The sequence below is a fragment of the Symphalangus syndactylus genome, chromosome 1 (genome assembly GCF_028878055.3).
Source record: "Symphalangus syndactylus isolate Jambi chromosome 1, NHGRI_mSymSyn1-v2.1_pri, whole genome shotgun sequence".
Classification (NCBI taxonomy): Eukaryota; Metazoa; Chordata; class Mammalia; order Primates; family Hylobatidae; genus Symphalangus; species Symphalangus syndactylus.
Window position 1 is genome coordinate 102,770,614 of NC_072423.2, and position 17,171 is coordinate 102,787,784.

Genomic DNA, 17,171 nt, shown 5'->3' on the forward strand with positions numbered 1-17,171 from the left:
GAGACCAGCCTGGCTAACATGGTGAAACCCCATTTCTATAAAAATACAAAAAAATTAACCAGGTGTGGTGGCCTGTAATCCCAGCTACTTGGGAGGCTGAGGCAGGAGAATCACTTGAACCCGGGAGGCAGAGGTTGCAATGAGCCAGGATCATGTCATTGCACTCCAGCTTGGGCAACGAGAGCAAAACTCCATTTCAAAAAAAAATAAAAAAAACAAACAAAATTTTAAAAAAATTAGCTGGGTGGTGGTATGAGCCTGTAGTCCCCAGCTACTTGGGAGGCTGAGGTGGGAGGATCACTTGAACCTGGGAGGCAGAGGTTGCAGTGAGCCGAGATCACACCACTGCACTCTAGCTTGGGTGAAAGAGTGAGACTCCATCTCAAAAATAATAATACTAATAAAACACCAAAAAGTAGATGAGACATGCACACAAGTGGCCAAAGAGAATCCAGGCCTACTCCACCCATCTCCTCCCAGGCCCCACCACGTACCTGAGATGCAAAGAGAACTTTGATAGTGTATCGCCCAGCGGCAGGAGGCACATATTTGACCGTGAACGTATCATTGGCATTGTGAATAATGTCAAAATCCACGTCTTCCTCATCTTCACTTAACACCCGGGCATCACACTTAATGCCAACGCTGACATCACCTGGAACAGACCAGCTTATTAGCACCAGCTTACAAGAAACAGCATGTCCTGTGCAATCTCTTCCAGCTCAGGTTAACACCCCCAAAAAGCAATTGGGAAGTTTCTAGTAAGAAACCTGAGAAAGAGTAAGGATTTGGGGAAAGGGATGATGGATTAGCAAAGATATCACTAAGGAATGACTCAGAGGCTCAGTAGATGATTACCTATTCAGATGGACTACTTCATAGTTCAAAGGGAATTGCCCTCAAAATGTTATGAACTCCCTTCCCCAAGGAGCAATGATCACTGGGTTGAACGAAGCCCTTTCTCACCTTCCCCAGCCTCAGTACAGTCCACTGTGAAGTGTGTAGGTTCATTTGCCTTTAGACCACTTCTCTCCACACCTGGCCCAAACACTTTGACCTTCTGAGGATGGCTACCTTGCCCGATGTTGACCTAGAGAAGGCATGGAGAAGGTCATCAAGTTCTCCTCCACTTGGACCCAGTAAAATACTATTAAAAAACATTGTTAGAAATGGTTCTTCTGGGCAGGCTGGAGCACTCTGCCCTTCAGGCCCCTCCATCATTCAAGGCCAACCAGGGATGGGTTCCTTCCATATGTCTGTCTTGGCCGTCAGGCATGGATCCCAGACCTGGTGGATGACCAAGCATTTCCAGAAAACAGCCAGGATTCTGCCTCACAACCTACCCTGTAGGGGCTGTGCGGGATGTTCACGCCTCCCCAGACCACAGCAATGGTGTGCTTGATGGCCTTCACCGGGGTGTATGAGCACGCATATGTGCCGTCCATCCGGTTCTTCATCTGGACGTCAATGGGTTGGCCTTCCCCATCCTGCAAAAAAGCCAGAGCTAAGACCAGAGGTGGCCCTCACGTTGTCTCTATCAAACAGGGCCACTGTGGCCTCCCAAGACAGCCAAGTCACCACTTGCTTATACAGCAAAACTTCATGGACCAACTACAATGTGCCATGTTTTCACAACATGATGACAACCAGTGACAAAATATCACATGCATTTATTTATTTTTAGTTATTAAGAGCAAGTGGTCCAAAAACAAAGCTATGGCCACTCAATGCTTGGTAATTTCAATTCCTGCATTTAAGTCCTTTGGCCAAATTCAATTAGATTAAATAAACATACTTTTTAAATCCTTGTTTACAAATCTCCCCCCATGGCCTCAGCAGCTTCAGCCACACCAAAAGACATTACAGAATAACCTGAAATAAACAAGCCTCATTTCCACAGAATATAAACCAGAAAGATGATTTTTTAAAAGCCCAGTACTCTACACGGTAGTCTCACTGAACCCTCACATAACCCTATAAGATAATCTTCTTATCATTTCCAAGGTGCAGATGAGGAAACTGAAGATCAGATGGACTCAGCAACTTGCCATTACATGGTCAGATCTTGTTACCTGACAATTACCTGCACAGGTGGCCCCCTGAAATTTACCTGAGCAAATATCTTTAAGGGAGCTTTTCCAGCATCCTTAGGATCCACGGTGAACTCGGCCAGGTTGTTGACAATGCACCCAGATTTCTCCAAACCTGGCCCGTATGCTCGAACCTGAAGCAAAGGCAGATAATAAGTCTCTTTCTGTGTAATGCCCCAACTAAACCCTTACACAAAGACAGGTAACCAAGGGATGGGGGAAGAACAAAATGACCTGTGTCTGGTTTTACAGTATCCGCATAAGAGGTTGGTTATGGGAAGTAAAGTGCTAAAGTACGTTGTAACTTAAAAACAAACGTCTCTCCCTCATAAGGAAGAAAACTCTCTAAACAACTCCAACCCACGGCCTAAAGCCCACATGAGGCCCAGGATGGCTTTGAATGCAGCCCGACACAAATTTGTAAACTTTCTTAAAACATTACAAATTTTTTGCAATTTTGTTTTTGTTTAACAGCTATCATTAGTGTATTTTATGTGTGGCCCAAGACAATTCTTCTTCTTCCAATGTGGCCCAGGGAAGGCAAAATATTGGAAACCCCTGTTCTAAAACCATGCCCAAACTAACCCATGCTCCCTGCCTTATTCTGAGTTGACCTAAAGAACTTCTAACAACTGGGGCAGAGACCTCTAGTCATGCCCAGTTTCAACGTTCCCACTTTGAGGGGACTCAGAATCTTTACCATGGACAACATTTGCCCTAGAGGGCAAAGGAATAGCATTTGGCCAAAATGGGGTAGCTACCAGCCCAGACCGACATCAGCCTATGGACAGCTGCCCGTGTGGGCCAACAGTAGCACACGTGGCCTGTGGGGCCAACTCCCTGTCAGCCAGGCTGGCTCAGACTTGATGCTTATCAGCCTGCTAAGGGTTTGAGAGGACACTCTTGGAAACATTGCTCCAACTTAAGGGACAGGGAACTAGGGAAAAAAACATCCTTTATCTATGGAGCATCTTGAAATAATAACTACAGAAAGTGGCTGTAAGACTGACATATGATCCCCAGAGTTGCAAGAAAATAACAGCTTATGGAGCTCCCTGCATGGGCCAGGCATGAGCTAAAGGCGGCCTTTATGCATGCCACCTCCTGAATCATCCTAGAAGCTCTCTAGAAGCAGAGACTACTATCATTCCTGTCTTACAGAGGAAGACACCAAGAGTCAGATAGGTAAGTTACTTGCTGAACACGATAAAAGTGCTAAGTGGTACTACCAGGATTCAAATGTAGGATGGGCTGGGTGTGGTGGCTCACACCTATAATCCCAGCACTTTGGGAGGGCCGAGGCGGGTGGATCACTTGAGGCCAGGAGTTCGAGACCAGCCTGGCCAACATGGTGAAACCCTATCTCTACTAAAAAATACAAAGATTAGCCGGCTGTGGTGGCTCATGCCTGTAGTTCCAGCTACTTGGGAGGCTAAGGCACGAGAATCGCTTGAACCCAGGAGGCAGAGGTTCCAGTGAGCTGTGATCATGCCACTGCACCCCAGCCTGGGCGACAGAGCAAGAGTCTGTCTCCAAACAAACAAACAAATGCAGGCCTGTTTCCTTCCTAAAATCCAAATGATTCCTCTCTGCCATCTCTCAGCATGCTGCTTAAGGCAACTTCGGGCATGGGGGTGAGGAACCAGGGGCCAGGGACAAGAAGACAGAAGCACAGCAGCTGATTCACCAGATCAGGGTTGTAGTCTCCCGTGGCTGGGTGGATGAAGGCCATGTACGGGCTGTCCTTGATGTCTTCGTCGTCACACATGATGTGAACAGCATATTCACCAGGCTCCTTGGGCCAGTATTTGACATCACAGGATCCATCATTCCGGTCGTTGTACTCAATCTTTGCCTGAGACGGGCCTTCAATGGCAAACCCTAGGGGGTGAAGGTGGAAGGGTCTCCCTGGTTATATGGTGGAAAGCACCTATTCTATGTTTCGACAACTCATTCCTGCTGCCTCCCTAAAAGCCAAGTGTTGGCCAGAAGATTGAAATCTGTTTGTATCCCTTTCTCCCAAAACCAAGCTCATTCAGTCTTCAGTAGAGATGGAAGGGGTGGAAAATATATATATATATATTTTTTTTTCCAATGTAGGCCTGGGCTGGGTGTGGTGGCTCACCCCTGTAATCCTAGCACTTTGGGAGGGCCGAGGCGGGTGGATCACTTGAGGCCAGGAGGATATATATATATATATATAGTACTAAATACATTATATGTATTTTATCATCATGCAACAGGGGAAGTCCAACCAGCAAACCCTTCTGCTGGAGATGTGGCAACATGTGGCAAAAGCCTTGAACCAACACCCACTCTTAGCACCACCAAATCCACTTCTGGGTTTTTATCTGAAGGCAATTACCAAGGATACACAGTCAGCACTGTTTTTATAGCAAAACCCTGGAAATAACTGGAAAGCCTGACAATGGATAGAGCCATACAGTGGAATTCCATGGAAGCTATGGAAAATGAAGGCATACCCTATATTTACGCATAAAGATATAAAGACTTGTCCAAGATATTTTCTGCACCAAATCAATATTTGCATGCATATGTACAGAGGAAAAAGTCTAGAAGGATACACTAAGAGACTTAATATTATCTCTAGACTAAGAATATACAAGACGATTCATATCATCTCTCCAGAACGGAAAATTAAATATGATTTCTTATTTTTCTCTTTTGCTTATTGCTATTACCTAAAACGGGTTGCTAAACTACAGTCTGAAGGCCACATCTGGCCCATTGCTTACTTTTGCAAATAAAGTTTTACTGGAACATGGCCACACCCGTTTGTTTACGTATTCCTGCTTTCAGGCTACAACGGCAGAGTCAAATAACTGTGACAGAGACCATAAGGCCCACAGGTGGAAAATATTTGCCATCTGGCCCTTTATAGAAAAAGCTGGCTGACTCCTGATATAAAATGATCATATATACATTAGACATGTATTTAAAATATACTCCAGCTGTGCTCCAAAGGAAATATTTATCTTCCAAATCCAAATTTCAGCAGAATTCATTCATTCATTCATCTAAACTATATAGGTCAGTCAACACTATTTGCTAAGTGTTTACTACGTTCCAAGCATTGTTTTAGGCACAATACCCACATAAGGCTTCTGCCCTCAAGGTCTCCTGGATGAATGAATGCTGATATCAGAGGCAACTGCAAATGTACAGCAGCATGCAGAGACGGCTTAGGGTGGCCAGGAGGCCAGAAAGCTAAAGGTATTGAGGCTAGGCAAGGCCCCAACATCCAGCCTGACACAGCCCGGAAGCGCTGTAATCCTCAGTCCTCCAGAAGATGCTGGTCAGCTGTGTCCACTTACCCAGAGACCCCACTTCAGAGCCAATGGATTCCACCACGAAGTCCGCCGACCGCCCGACAATCCCACCATGGAGCCCCGGGCCCCAAGCACGGACTTTCTGCATACCCGCTTCGGGGCCAACTTGAACTTCAAAGGGGCTACAGGGAAAGGAATAGAAGAAGCCTCAAAGAAGAGTAAAGTAAGGTGTCACTATAGCCATAAGCTGCAGTGCCTTTGCACATTCTTTCCACTTGCCTGATTTTTTCATCTGGCATCCCAAACTGCAACCAAGCCCTTCCTCCCGCAGGCCTCTCACCCACAGCTATTGTTATGTCAACAATATAATGTAATGTGACTGCTTCTGGGAGCTCAGGTGGCCACTGGGTTGGCACTCAAGCCACGCTGCTTTGCACCAGCCTCCTGGCCCTTTATCTTTGTGTGCAGGCCTCCCCAGACTATGACCCTGGAAAGTGAGAGAGTCCACACACTCTATATCCTGCTTATGCTATAACCAGAAAACTTGGTTGAATGGGCTTTATCTCATACTTGAATGAATGTGCTGTAACCTTGGCATGGGAGGCTTAAAAAAAAAAGCGTGGTAGGTATTCGGAACCCAATAATGCCCAAATATTTCTCAAGGCTAACTGAATTTATTCGGAGTTTAAAGTTGCACCCCCAGGGGAGCTGGAAAACACAGAACGCAGAGGGGCAAGTGCAATGCCCACAAGGCAAAGCTGTAGACTGCGTCCCTTGGCCCCTGACAGCACTCACGTAGATGGTCTTAATGCAAACCACAGCAGATTTTGCCCCGTGGCATTCATGAACAAAGGAGTTCATTGAAAAAGAGAATCTCAGTTTATATGCGGGCATCTAGACACACAGCCCATTTGCTCTAACTGCTCCTTCTGCCTCCCCTGCCTCCCACCAGCCCCTAACCACCAGCATTTGATTTAAAGCAAGTCAGCTAAAACCACAGCAACTTTCTGCTGCTTTTGAGAACAGGCCAAATGTCTGTGCTGCTCTGAAAAAAAAAAAAAGTTTTCAACAAAGCAGATCTCTTTCCATCCTGCAGCCCAGGGAAGCAACCACCCATGAGTCTGCCCTGGGCCGAGCACCCTCCAGAGAAGACCCCTCTGCAGCAGGAGCCTCACCTCTTTGGAATGTGGTGTCCCCCCCATGTGATGGCAATGCTGTATCTCCCCGGGGTGCTGGGGTAATACTCGAATGCGTAGACCCCATCCAGAAAGTCTTTCTGCTTCACCAGCTCCTCCAGACCCTCTGTGGGAAGGAAGGAGATAATCTTTCCAACACGATCCTAGGCCCAAAATGAGAATCCAAAGGACAAGAACAGAGAGGCAGCCACACTGACAAAACATAAACCATACGTAAAAACCAAGTGGGCTGCCCCAGAGTATGGGACCTCTCCCCCGCCCAAAGCCTGGGAGGTTACTTCAAAGCTAAAAACACAGCCATCTCTGCTTCAAGGTATGAGGAAATGGAGGATTTCCCAGCTAATTGGCTTTAGAAATCTTGCTTGGCTCCGAGGGGCCCTGAGGTCCTGAACTCCCTGGGCCTGCGTAAAGATAAATCCAGTCACATTTCAGTATTTCCCAATAATCACAGCTACCCTTCCCAGTCCCCCACAAAAACTGCGGAAGAAGTAAACCTTTAGAAGTATTTGGTATGAGTTTTAGGTTCAGTGTTCCAGCGTATACTTTTCCATCTAAAGCTGGACAACAAAAGCAAGAAAGTCCTCGGACACTATCTGCAAGAGGACAGGTTTTAGATGCGACGCTGCAAACTCCAAACCCAGCCATCAGGCAGGAACTTGTTTTGTGTTGAGCCCTGAGGTTAGGCCAGGAAAGCCGTTGAGTCAAGCAAGTATCCAAGGTCGGGAGAAAACACACACACACACACACACACCCCTCCTTGGCTCCTGTTGGAATAATCTGGGAGGGAAGACAGCCCCCAAGTAGCTTGACTCCAGGTCTGGGCAGTCTAGAACCTCAGCTACCCTCAGGGCACAGCCTGACCCAAAGCCTGGTGCTGTGAAGTCAAATATTAACTTTCTGGAGCTCAGAATGCTCCTGCCCCAGCCTGTTGGGAACACAGAGGGTAAGAGCAATCCTGGTACAGGAAGCTCAAGATTCCACAGGCATGGGAGTAAAACCACCAAAGGCTGCTACACCCGAGACTAGAAGTGCTGAAATGCTTCTCTGTTCCAAGGAAAAAAGTGAAGACACCCATCCCCACATTTGCTGTCTCCTTCCTCAAAAGAGGGAGAGAGAGTGGGCTGCAGGGTTTAACCTGTCCCTCCACAAATGGCATTTATCTACAAAGAAAACTTAATCTTAGGGAATTTTATTCTCCTTCTATAAGCACTGATCATAGTAATTAAGTACTTGACATAATTTCATACTCTATAAAATGTAACCTGTAGTGGGAAAATCACTGGCTTTGGAGACTGTGCCTGAATTCCAGCTCAGATGCTTACAAAAGCTGTATGACCTTAGGCAAGAGCCTTCCTCTCTGAGCCCAGATGTCTAAAATAAAAAATGAGCCACTTGTTCCAACAGCAGCATTTCCCCAACTCCTTTACATCACTGCTTTTTCTACTCCCAGAAGTCTTGATGTAACGTAAAGCTGTCAAGCCACCCACTGTCCGCATCCAGGGCAGACATTACTAATCAATCACTGCCGTCTTCCCCAAGGAGCCCAGATAGCCTCAAATCCTTGACATAGCCTTCTGGGATTATTGAGGAGAACTGGCCATGGGATGAAATCCATATGCCATGGCTGCAAAGTTAGCCAAAATCACACCTGAGATAGAGAAACAAAGGAACACTTACTAGGACCCTTCATGGTTACACCGAGCTCCCCACTTCCTGCAGCTTTGGTGTCAACCTTGAAATCCGTGGTCTCCCGGATACGGACACCTTTGGGTTGTAGGCCTCGACCACTGGCCCGGCAGGCATTTGGATTGCAGGCTGCAAGCACAGTTTTGCCATCAATTCAATCTTTCATTCTTTAGTCAGAGTCGTGAAAGCCAAGGTAACCTGGAGCCACCCGCCAAGAAAATATTTGCTTTGCACAAATAGTATGCAGTAGTTGCCCAAGACCAGGGGTCCCACTCAGGGAGCACACCAGGCTAGCAAATACAGACACAATATAACTTTGTCCAGTCACACCACAGAAGGACTGGAGAAAAGTGACTTTGGCAAAGAAAACAGGAGAGCACAGCAAATCCATGCTGTGCTCCTGCTTCCAGCATTTAACCTTTCATTTGTGAAAGGCAGTTAAGGCCGAGTGCTGGACGTTATTCAAACCTCACTGCCATACTCAAGGGCTCAGTAATTGGATAGACTGGACTTTTTCAAGTCTTCTTGGAAAATGCAGTACTTGAAAATGCCTGTCTGGGTTCCAAAACCTGGGTCAGCCATTTTTAAGTATCTAAATGTTGTTGTCTTCCGCCTGAACAACCAGGCAAAAACAACCAACACAGCTTGGAAAGAGACCAGTTCAGCCCCACCTTGGCTGAAGCAGACCAACCTTTTCGTGCTGTCTGTTACCCAAGAATGTGGGTGGCTATAAAGGCAATAATTAGCAGTAAACACCACTGCTGATTTCATTTCCGGGTCTAGCTTGAAAACCTAAAGTTGTTAAGTCTAAAAGTTAAGGACAAAGATAGCTTCTAATATGTCTTACTTGAAATGTCCACAGAACTACTGTTCCATGGTATCTAGAGGTTGATAAAAGATACCTTTATGCCCTAGAATAAATCTTCTGCCTAGCACGGACAACGTTTTCAGTAAACAGAAATGGGAGACTAGTGGGGAAAATGTCATGTTATTAAGTGGCTTTTCCTTTCCAAATCTAACACTGCAAATTTGACAAATCTCAATACAGGAAGGTCACAGACTCCAGAAGACGGGACTCTACTCCACAGACGGAAGGTAATTCCTCCTCTGGTTCCTCCTTCCTGCAATGGCCTTAGCTGGCTATTTGGCAAACAACTGCTTCTCAAAGAGTCATACACATACCCTTGGAGTTAGAGATGATTTTAGATGGTTTATGGATGAACATAAGCTTACGGTGGCACTTTATGGCAAGTGACTTTGGTTTTCCATTGTCAAAGTGATATAAAGTTTCTTTTAACATAAAATAATTTACATCTGTAAACCCAGCACTTTGGGAGGCTGAGGCGGGGAGATCGCTTGAGTCCAGGGGTTTAAGACCAGTCTGGGCAACAATAGTGAGACCCCATTTCTACAAAAAAAAAGAAAAATTAGGCCAGGCATGGTGGCTCATGCCTGTAAACCCAGCATTTTGGGAGGCCGAGGCAGGTGGATCACTTGACGTCAGGAGTTCGAGACCAGCCTGGCCAACATAGTGAAACCCCCGTGTCTGCTAAAAGTACAAAAAAACTTAGCCAGGCATGGTGGTGTGCACCTGTAGTCCCAGCTACTCAGGTGGCTGAGGCATGAATCACTTGAACCAGGGAAGCAGAAGCTGCAGTGAGCCAAGATCACACCACTGCACTCCAGCATGGGTGAGAGAGTGAGACACTGTCTCAAAAAAAAAAAAAGAAAAAGAAAAAAAAAAGGTAAAAAATTTAACCAGGCATGGTGGTGCACATCTACAGTCTTAGCTACTCAGGAGGCTGAAGTGGCAGGATCATTTGAGCCTGGGAGGTCAAGGCTACAGTGAGCCATGATGGTACCACTGCACGCCAGCCCAAAAGACAGAGTGAGACCCTGTATCCTTCCCACCGCGCCCCTGCAAATATATATATATATATATATATATATATATATATACACATATATTTTTTTTTTACATATATAAAATCATTTAGGTGGGAGAGAGGATGTTAGTAAATTAAAAGAAAAAGGTTATTCATTAAATGCTAAATAGTATAGGATGTACAGGCCAGAAAAGAAAAAGGAAGTCCACGAGTGAGGAAAGGTTGGAAAACAATAGTAGAATTAGGAAAGCTATTCAAAATGCTCTCTTATGTAAAAAAGAGCTTTGCTTAGGAATATGTTAGAATTTTTTTTGCCTGTTGTTTTTTTTTTGTCGAGGGGAGAAAAGTTGGTCATACCAGAAGTAAGTCACAATACAATGACAGGACTTCCTCGGAGGGTTTTAATGTGTCTTAAGAAACACACACACTCATGGAAATTATGAACATGTGCAACAGTCTCAACATCAAAAGAGTAATTGCTGAGTTCATATAAACATTAAATGGGGCTAGAGTCTGACGGGCACCACCAGCTCCTCCGCCATCTAAAAAAGCCCTAGATGTGTTTAAAGGCAATTAGACGGTGGGTTTGGGTTCCGGCTGGACAAGCTGTAATAATAACACCTGCACAGGAGTTTCCTAAAATCACACAGAGCACGGGCCCAGCTAACATTCACAAGCAGCACAAAGAACTCGCAAGGAAGTCCCACCCAACCAGCCCTTACCAAGCAAGAGGCCTCTGGCCCAGTGGTCTCAACTAGGAAGCCAACAGCTTCAGGGTCCAGGCTGGCCCAGAGGTAGGATTCGGAAGAGGAAGCCACGTCTGCAGACGCAGATTCGGAGGACAGAACAGGGAAAGGCAAGTGTGGGTTAGAAAAGGTAGTACAGTTGGAAAACAAAACAAAACAAAACAGAAAAAAAGGGGCAACAAAGTCAGAGGGAGAGAGTCTAACATGTGAGAAAAATGCGTACCCCCAGCGCCAGAGGGAGTTTAGCAGAGTAGTTAAGGGTAAGGCCAACAGAGTCTGTGGTTCTAGCCCTACTGATGCCTTGTAGTACTGATACCTAATGCTATCTAAGCCTCAGCATCTCCACTTGCAAGCTAGGGATAATAATAGCACCTGCAACACCCAGGCTGGTGCAATGATTAGATGCAGTCATGGTAAGTGCCTGGGCCAGTAAAGGCCAAGCAATGGAGGCTGCAGGGCCAATGTTGCTGCTGCTAACTTCAGTTATGCTGCCGACTCCTCCCACTGCCTCAGTTCCACCTCCCTCCATGAGGATAATGACTCTCCTGTACATGTGTTTTGGAGAGAAGTAAATGAGTTCATATAAGTAAAGCACTTAGGTCTCTGCATGGCTCATAGAAGATATTAATATTAATATATTGAGGACAAAGTAAGCCACTTACTGCTGAAGTGGCCCTGGCAGAAAAGGGATAGGCATAAGGTCAGTGTTGGGCCCTGACTGTTTTCCTGACCTCCCTGCCCAGCTGTGCAGTCAGCTTCCACATGAGAAGCAGATGTGGCCAGCCACCCAGCACTCACCTTCCCCAACCTGCACAACGAAGGGACTCTTAGGAATAGTGTCCCCAGCAAAGAAGACCTTGACCACGTGGGGGCCAGGCTGCATGGGTTTGTACACACATCGATACACCTGGTTTCCTTTGTCTTCCACGAGCAACTCCACGGTGTTCTTCCCCTGGGGATCTCCCACCTCCACACCAATGTCACCCACACCAGCTCCTACAAGAAAGCAAGTATTCCATGAGCCCAAGTCACCCTCTCTGAAAGCTCACTGCTGCTGAGTGCAAAATGCAAACAGGACCAGTGTGGTGGCTCACGCTTGTAATCCCAGCACTTTGAGAGGCCGAGGTGGGTGGATCACTTGAGGTCAGGATTTCGAGACCAGCCTGGCCAACATGGTGAAATCCGTCTCTACTAAAAAAAATACAAAAATTAGCCAAGCGTGGTGGCGCACACCTGTAAATCCAAGCTACTTGAGAGGCTGATGTATGAGAATTGCTTGAACCTGGGAGGCGGAGGTTGCATTGAGCCAAGATCACGCCACTGCACTCCAGCCTGGGCAACAGAGTGATTCTCTGTTCCCCCAACAACAACAACAAAAAAAGCAAACAGGAGACAGGCCCTCAGGGAGGTCCACACCAAGTTGTTAACAACTATTTTCTAGAGGTGGAAGGGTTTATGGTTGAATGTTTCCTTTTTCTGCATTTTCTATTTACTACATGGAAAAGAAGCTGACAATTCAAGAAGTATGTCTTATTCAAGTGAAGCCTGAGTATTTTAGAGAAGAAAACCTGGTTTTGAAAAATCTAATATAACACATTTGAAAAAATTGTCTGATTATTTATTTGATTTAAAAGACAAAAGGTCAGGCCTTCAAGTCCCTGAGGATTATATTTCAGCCTTTGGAAGAAAGCGCAAAGGTCAGATCCATGGAGGAGTGGCACATTACCTGCCGTGTAGATGTCAAAGTAGGTGGGCTTATTGGCGATGTTCCCTACAGCTTCCAACCCTGGACCTTTTGCAGTGACTTTACTGGCGTCTCCCTGGGCCTTGTCAACATTCACTTCAAATGGGCTCTTGGAGATGTGCTGTCCTGCAAAGAGGACTGTGACCTATAGGTGACAGATGGGTGAGAAATACATAATCACTTCTCTGTGCCCAGCAGGACTGACATCAAGCCACATACATTGATGATCACCTCTCCTACCCTTCCATGATGGCACACACAAGGTGTCTAGAACGAGGAGCCCTGGAACCAAGTTTAACAGCCTGAATGGGACTCCCACCTGGCCCCTTCAGCCATACAGCTGGGTCTGGGACATCACACCTTTAGCAAAACAAAAATGCTGACCTTATATACACTTAGTCTCTTTAATAGGAAACAAACACATTTCAATCTCTGGACATTGAGTCCTTTCAGGGAGTGAATGGGCCACTATCCCTCAGAATAAAATGTGCAGTTCCATGATTTCAAATCCACAGCCAAACTGTTTTTTCAAGGGACCAAGATCATTCTTAGATACATGGATTTGGGACAAAGTAGAATGATTTCCATCTAAAACTTGAGTTACTGTTCTCATCTCTGAAATTTTTTGGGGTAATTGGGTTGGGTTTCATGTGAACCTATACTTGATTGGAATTAATTAATTACATTATAAATGCTCCCTTCAAGAGCATTTACTCCAAATGCATCATATTCTGCGAGTCTAAGAGAATGCTAAGGCCATCGTTTCAGGTGAATTCACTAAAGCCCAAGGTGGTGAGTACAGTCTGTATTCCAAAGTCTGGGCAGGTACATGATGGGATTGGCCTTTATGTGCTGTTGAGGGCTTTCTTCCAATGAAAAGTGTACTCCTGGGTCACCCCACTCTCCTGCAAGATAGGCTGTCTCAGCCCTTGCCCTATAGGTCACCTGGATGTCATCTCAAACAGAACTCGAAAGGTTGCCAAGACAAAGAGCCTGAGGCCTCAATCCCTATCATTTCTCCAGGTGCTGGGAGGGCCATTTCCCTCTACTATATTCAGCTGAACTACTCCATCCTCAGCCTTCAATGCTGACAGCCCCTCCAGAGCACCTCCAAGGAGAGTTCTTAAGAAAGCATTAAGAACAAAGAGCCAGCAGGGTGCAGTGGCTCATGTCTATAATCCCAGCACTTTGGGAGGCTGAGGCAGGAGGATAGCTTGAGGTCAGGAGTTCAAGAACAGCCTAGGTAACCTGGTGAAACCTGGTCTCTACTAAAAATGTAAAAATTAGCCGGGAGTGGTTGTGGGTGACTATAATCCCACCTACTTAGGAGGCTGAGGTGAGAGGATCGCTTGAGCCCAGGAGGCGGGGGTTGCAGTGAGCTGAGACCACACCACTGCACTCCAGCCTGGGTGACAGAGCAAGACCCTGTCTCCAAAAAAAGAATCAAGGACAAAGAGCCCATCTATAGTGTAGTCACCACAGCATCTACACTCCAGACACACAGCTGCAACCATTAGTTACCTAGATGGAGTTGGTAAAATCTTACCACATTGCAAACAACTCATCCTAGCTAGTCGAGGGAATCCTAGTGATTCCAATTTTCTATGATGAGCATAGATCCTTCTATAATCAGAAAGGAAAATCAGAAATTCACTTAAGAAAAACACTCTTCTTCCTGGGCTATCTTTCTTCTCCTAGCCCCAGAGTAGCCCAAGCCACGGCCATACTGCTTCATCTTACTTTGTGTAGCCCGGTGACCTTGGGCAGATATTCCACAGAGTATGTCTTGTTCTTGTCGCTGTCAGGGGTCACTTGTGCCTAGGAGGGAAGGTGGGCAACAGTTAGAAAAGGTGCCGGGTGTGAGTAAGGAGCATGCTGTGTCAGCAGGGATTCTGCAGGAGCTGCCAGGTCGGGAACACTGAAGGTGCTGGCGAGCCCCTGTCCCTCTTGCACAACGCCCCTAGAGAGAAGCTGCTTGAAGTCACAGAAACAAAACCACGCAGCGCAGAGGCATAACAGAGTCAGGACTCTCCAGTGTCCAGTGTCAGGCTGGCACTCTCTAGGTAAGAGAGAATATGAAGCAAGAAACTTAAACCTTTATCCGCTCAATAGTTCACTGAAAGCTTATGAAATGCCGGGCCCAGTGTTAGGTACTAAAAATAAAACATGAGCAAGTCAGGCACAATCCCTGCCCCAGTGGGGGAAACGGACCATCCATCAGTAAACTTAGAATTGCAAATTATGCTAAATGCCAAGAATAAAATATGGTCCTACGAAAATAAGTGACAGAAGGAACAGCATGTGCAAAGGCTCTGAGGGAGGAACCAAAGAATGGCCAATGTGGGAAGAGAGCAGGGCAAGACTATCTTATTATTCTTGCCATCAGTATATAAAACCTCAACTGAGGCTGGGCGCGGTGGCTCACGCCTGTAATCCCAGCAGTTTGGGAGGCCAAGGCAGGTGGATCACCTGAGGTCAGGAGTGCAAGACCAGCCTGACCAATGTGGTAAAACCCTGTCTCTACTAAAAATACAAAAATTAGCCAGGAGTGGTGGCAGGTTCCTGTAATCCCAGCTACTCGGGATACAAAAATTAGCCGGGCTGAGGCAGGAGAATCGCCTGAACCTGGGAGGTGAAGGTTGCTGTGAGCCAAGATTGTGCCACTGCACTCCAACCCGGGCAACAGGAGTGAAACTCTGTCTCAATAAATAAATAAATAAATAAATAAATAAATAAATAAATAAATCTCAACTGACAAGGCACCTTTGCTAAATCCAAAGTATCCTTTATTTCATTAAACACTGTGTCCCTGGCAATCAATTTAAATTTGATTTCAAGGCTCAGCTCTTGGGCAGGTTACTTTAACAGCTATAAGCCTCAGTATCCTTTCAGTAAAAAAACACTTTTCGTTGTGAGCTGAAATGAGGAAAATGGAGGCACAGTCCCTGGCCTCATTACAAGCCCCAAAAGCTCTATGAGGTGCTGGAAAGGAGAGGCAGCATCCTCCAACATACCTCCTCTTTGTTCCCTTCTGGGTCCTCAACAAACACCATCACGTCTCCTTGCCCGGCACTGATGGTGTCCACAGTGAACTTGGCTGGCTGCTTCACCATGTTTCCAGTGGGCTCGATTCCTGCCACAGGTTTACACAGACACGTTAGAAGCCGGGTGAGGGTGTGTCATGAGCCATTGCCCACTGCATCTCTTTCAGGGAACTGAGAGATGGGACCCAGCCCTGTAGATCCCATGTGGGAAATGGGGACAAACTGCCTTGACAAGGAAAATCAGGCAGGTTGAAAGCCTTAATTTTGTCCATGTTATTGAATAATATCCAATTTTGATATTCAGAGAACCTCAGTCAGGAGTCTATATAAAATTGTGGAAATAATGTGGTTAGTAAGTAGTAGCAGAGCTTGCCTTGATGGAAGCAATGCAGCAGGGAGGAGCAGAGCTTATTTCTCATTGAACAGCATTTATTGTATTGCCTGACATTTTAAAAAATTACATTCAATCTTTTTTAAATTAACCTTTTTATTTTAAGATGATCGAGCAAATTCATCGAGACAGATTTTACCTGTAGGTGTAAGAAACAATGCCCTTGCTGGGAGCGGTGGCTCATGCCTATAATGCCAGCACTTTGGGAGGCTGAGGCAGGTGGATCACCTGAAGTCAGGCGTTCAAGACCAGCCTGGCCAACATGGTGAAACCCCATCTCTACTAAAAATACAACAATGAGCCGGGCATGGTGGCACATGCCTGTAATCCCAGCTACTCGAGAGGCTGAGGTAGGAGAATTGCTTGAACCGGGGAGGTGGAGGTTGCAGTGAGCCCAGATCGCACCCTAGGCGACAGAGCATGACTCCATCTCAAAATAGTTTCCCCAGTGGTAACACGGTAAAAAGCTATGACTCAATCTCACAACCAGGGTATTGACGTTGATACAATCAAAATAGAGAACATTCCCTTTAGCACAGGGAGCCCTCCTGCTGCCATTGCATAACCACACCCACACTCTCCTTGGCCCTGATAACCACTAACCTGTTCTCCACACTGTAATTTTATTATTTCGGTAATGCCACATCAATGGAATCATAACTATGTAACCTTTTAGGACTGGCCTTTTTCACTACATATAATTGTCTACAGGTTCACCCAGGTTGTTGCTTCTATCAATGGTTTTTTTCCTTTTTATTGCTGAGTAGCTAATATTCCGTGGTATAGATGTACCACAGTTTAACCATTCGCCCACTGAAGAACATCTGGGTTGTTTCTAGTTGTCTCTTACCAGTAAAGCTGCTGTAAACATCTGTGCATAGGGGCGTGTGTGTGTGTGTGAACATAAGTATAAAATAGTAAGAAATTATATATATATAGGTCTCTGCCCCTGGTTCCAGAGTTCCTAAACCCCTTGGAATGTCCTTGGTGACAAGAGCATCTTCTGTTCTAATGAGGCAACTCTTAGTGGGCTCCCGGATAGCTTTCAGGATGTGGCTAATCAACAGAAAGACCAAGTCATGATCAGAAGCTTAGAAC

At 45.9% G+C, this 17,171-nt stretch overlaps 1 protein-coding gene across 4 annotated transcripts in view; it reads right to left on the reverse strand.

Moving 5' to 3' along the window:
* Nucleotides 1-17,171, reverse strand: part of FLNB (filamin B) — a 164,849-nt gene that overhangs the window by 62,210 nt on the left and 85,468 nt on the right. For all 4 annotated transcript variants that reach the window (XM_055272443.2, XM_055272427.2, XM_055272436.2 and 1 more), the window contains exons 5-16: nucleotides 15,653-15,771; nucleotides 14,379-14,456; nucleotides 12,621-12,783; nucleotides 11,693-11,890; nucleotides 8,254-8,391; nucleotides 6,556-6,682; nucleotides 5,426-5,562; nucleotides 3,778-3,971; nucleotides 2,111-2,224; nucleotides 1,344-1,487; nucleotides 967-1,090; nucleotides 495-655 (exon numbers count right to left, since the gene is read on the reverse strand). In XM_055272443.2, the coding sequence (XP_055128418.2) occupies nucleotides 495-655; nucleotides 967-1,090; nucleotides 1,344-1,487; nucleotides 2,111-2,224; nucleotides 3,778-3,971; nucleotides 5,426-5,562; nucleotides 6,556-6,682; nucleotides 8,254-8,391; nucleotides 11,693-11,890; nucleotides 12,621-12,783; nucleotides 14,379-14,456; nucleotides 15,653-15,771 (1,697 nt within the window). The remainder of the gene's footprint in view (nucleotides 1-494; nucleotides 656-966; nucleotides 1,091-1,343; nucleotides 1,488-2,110; nucleotides 2,225-3,777; nucleotides 3,972-5,425; nucleotides 5,563-6,555; nucleotides 6,683-8,253; nucleotides 8,392-11,692; nucleotides 11,891-12,620; nucleotides 12,784-14,378; nucleotides 14,457-15,652; nucleotides 15,772-17,171) is intronic.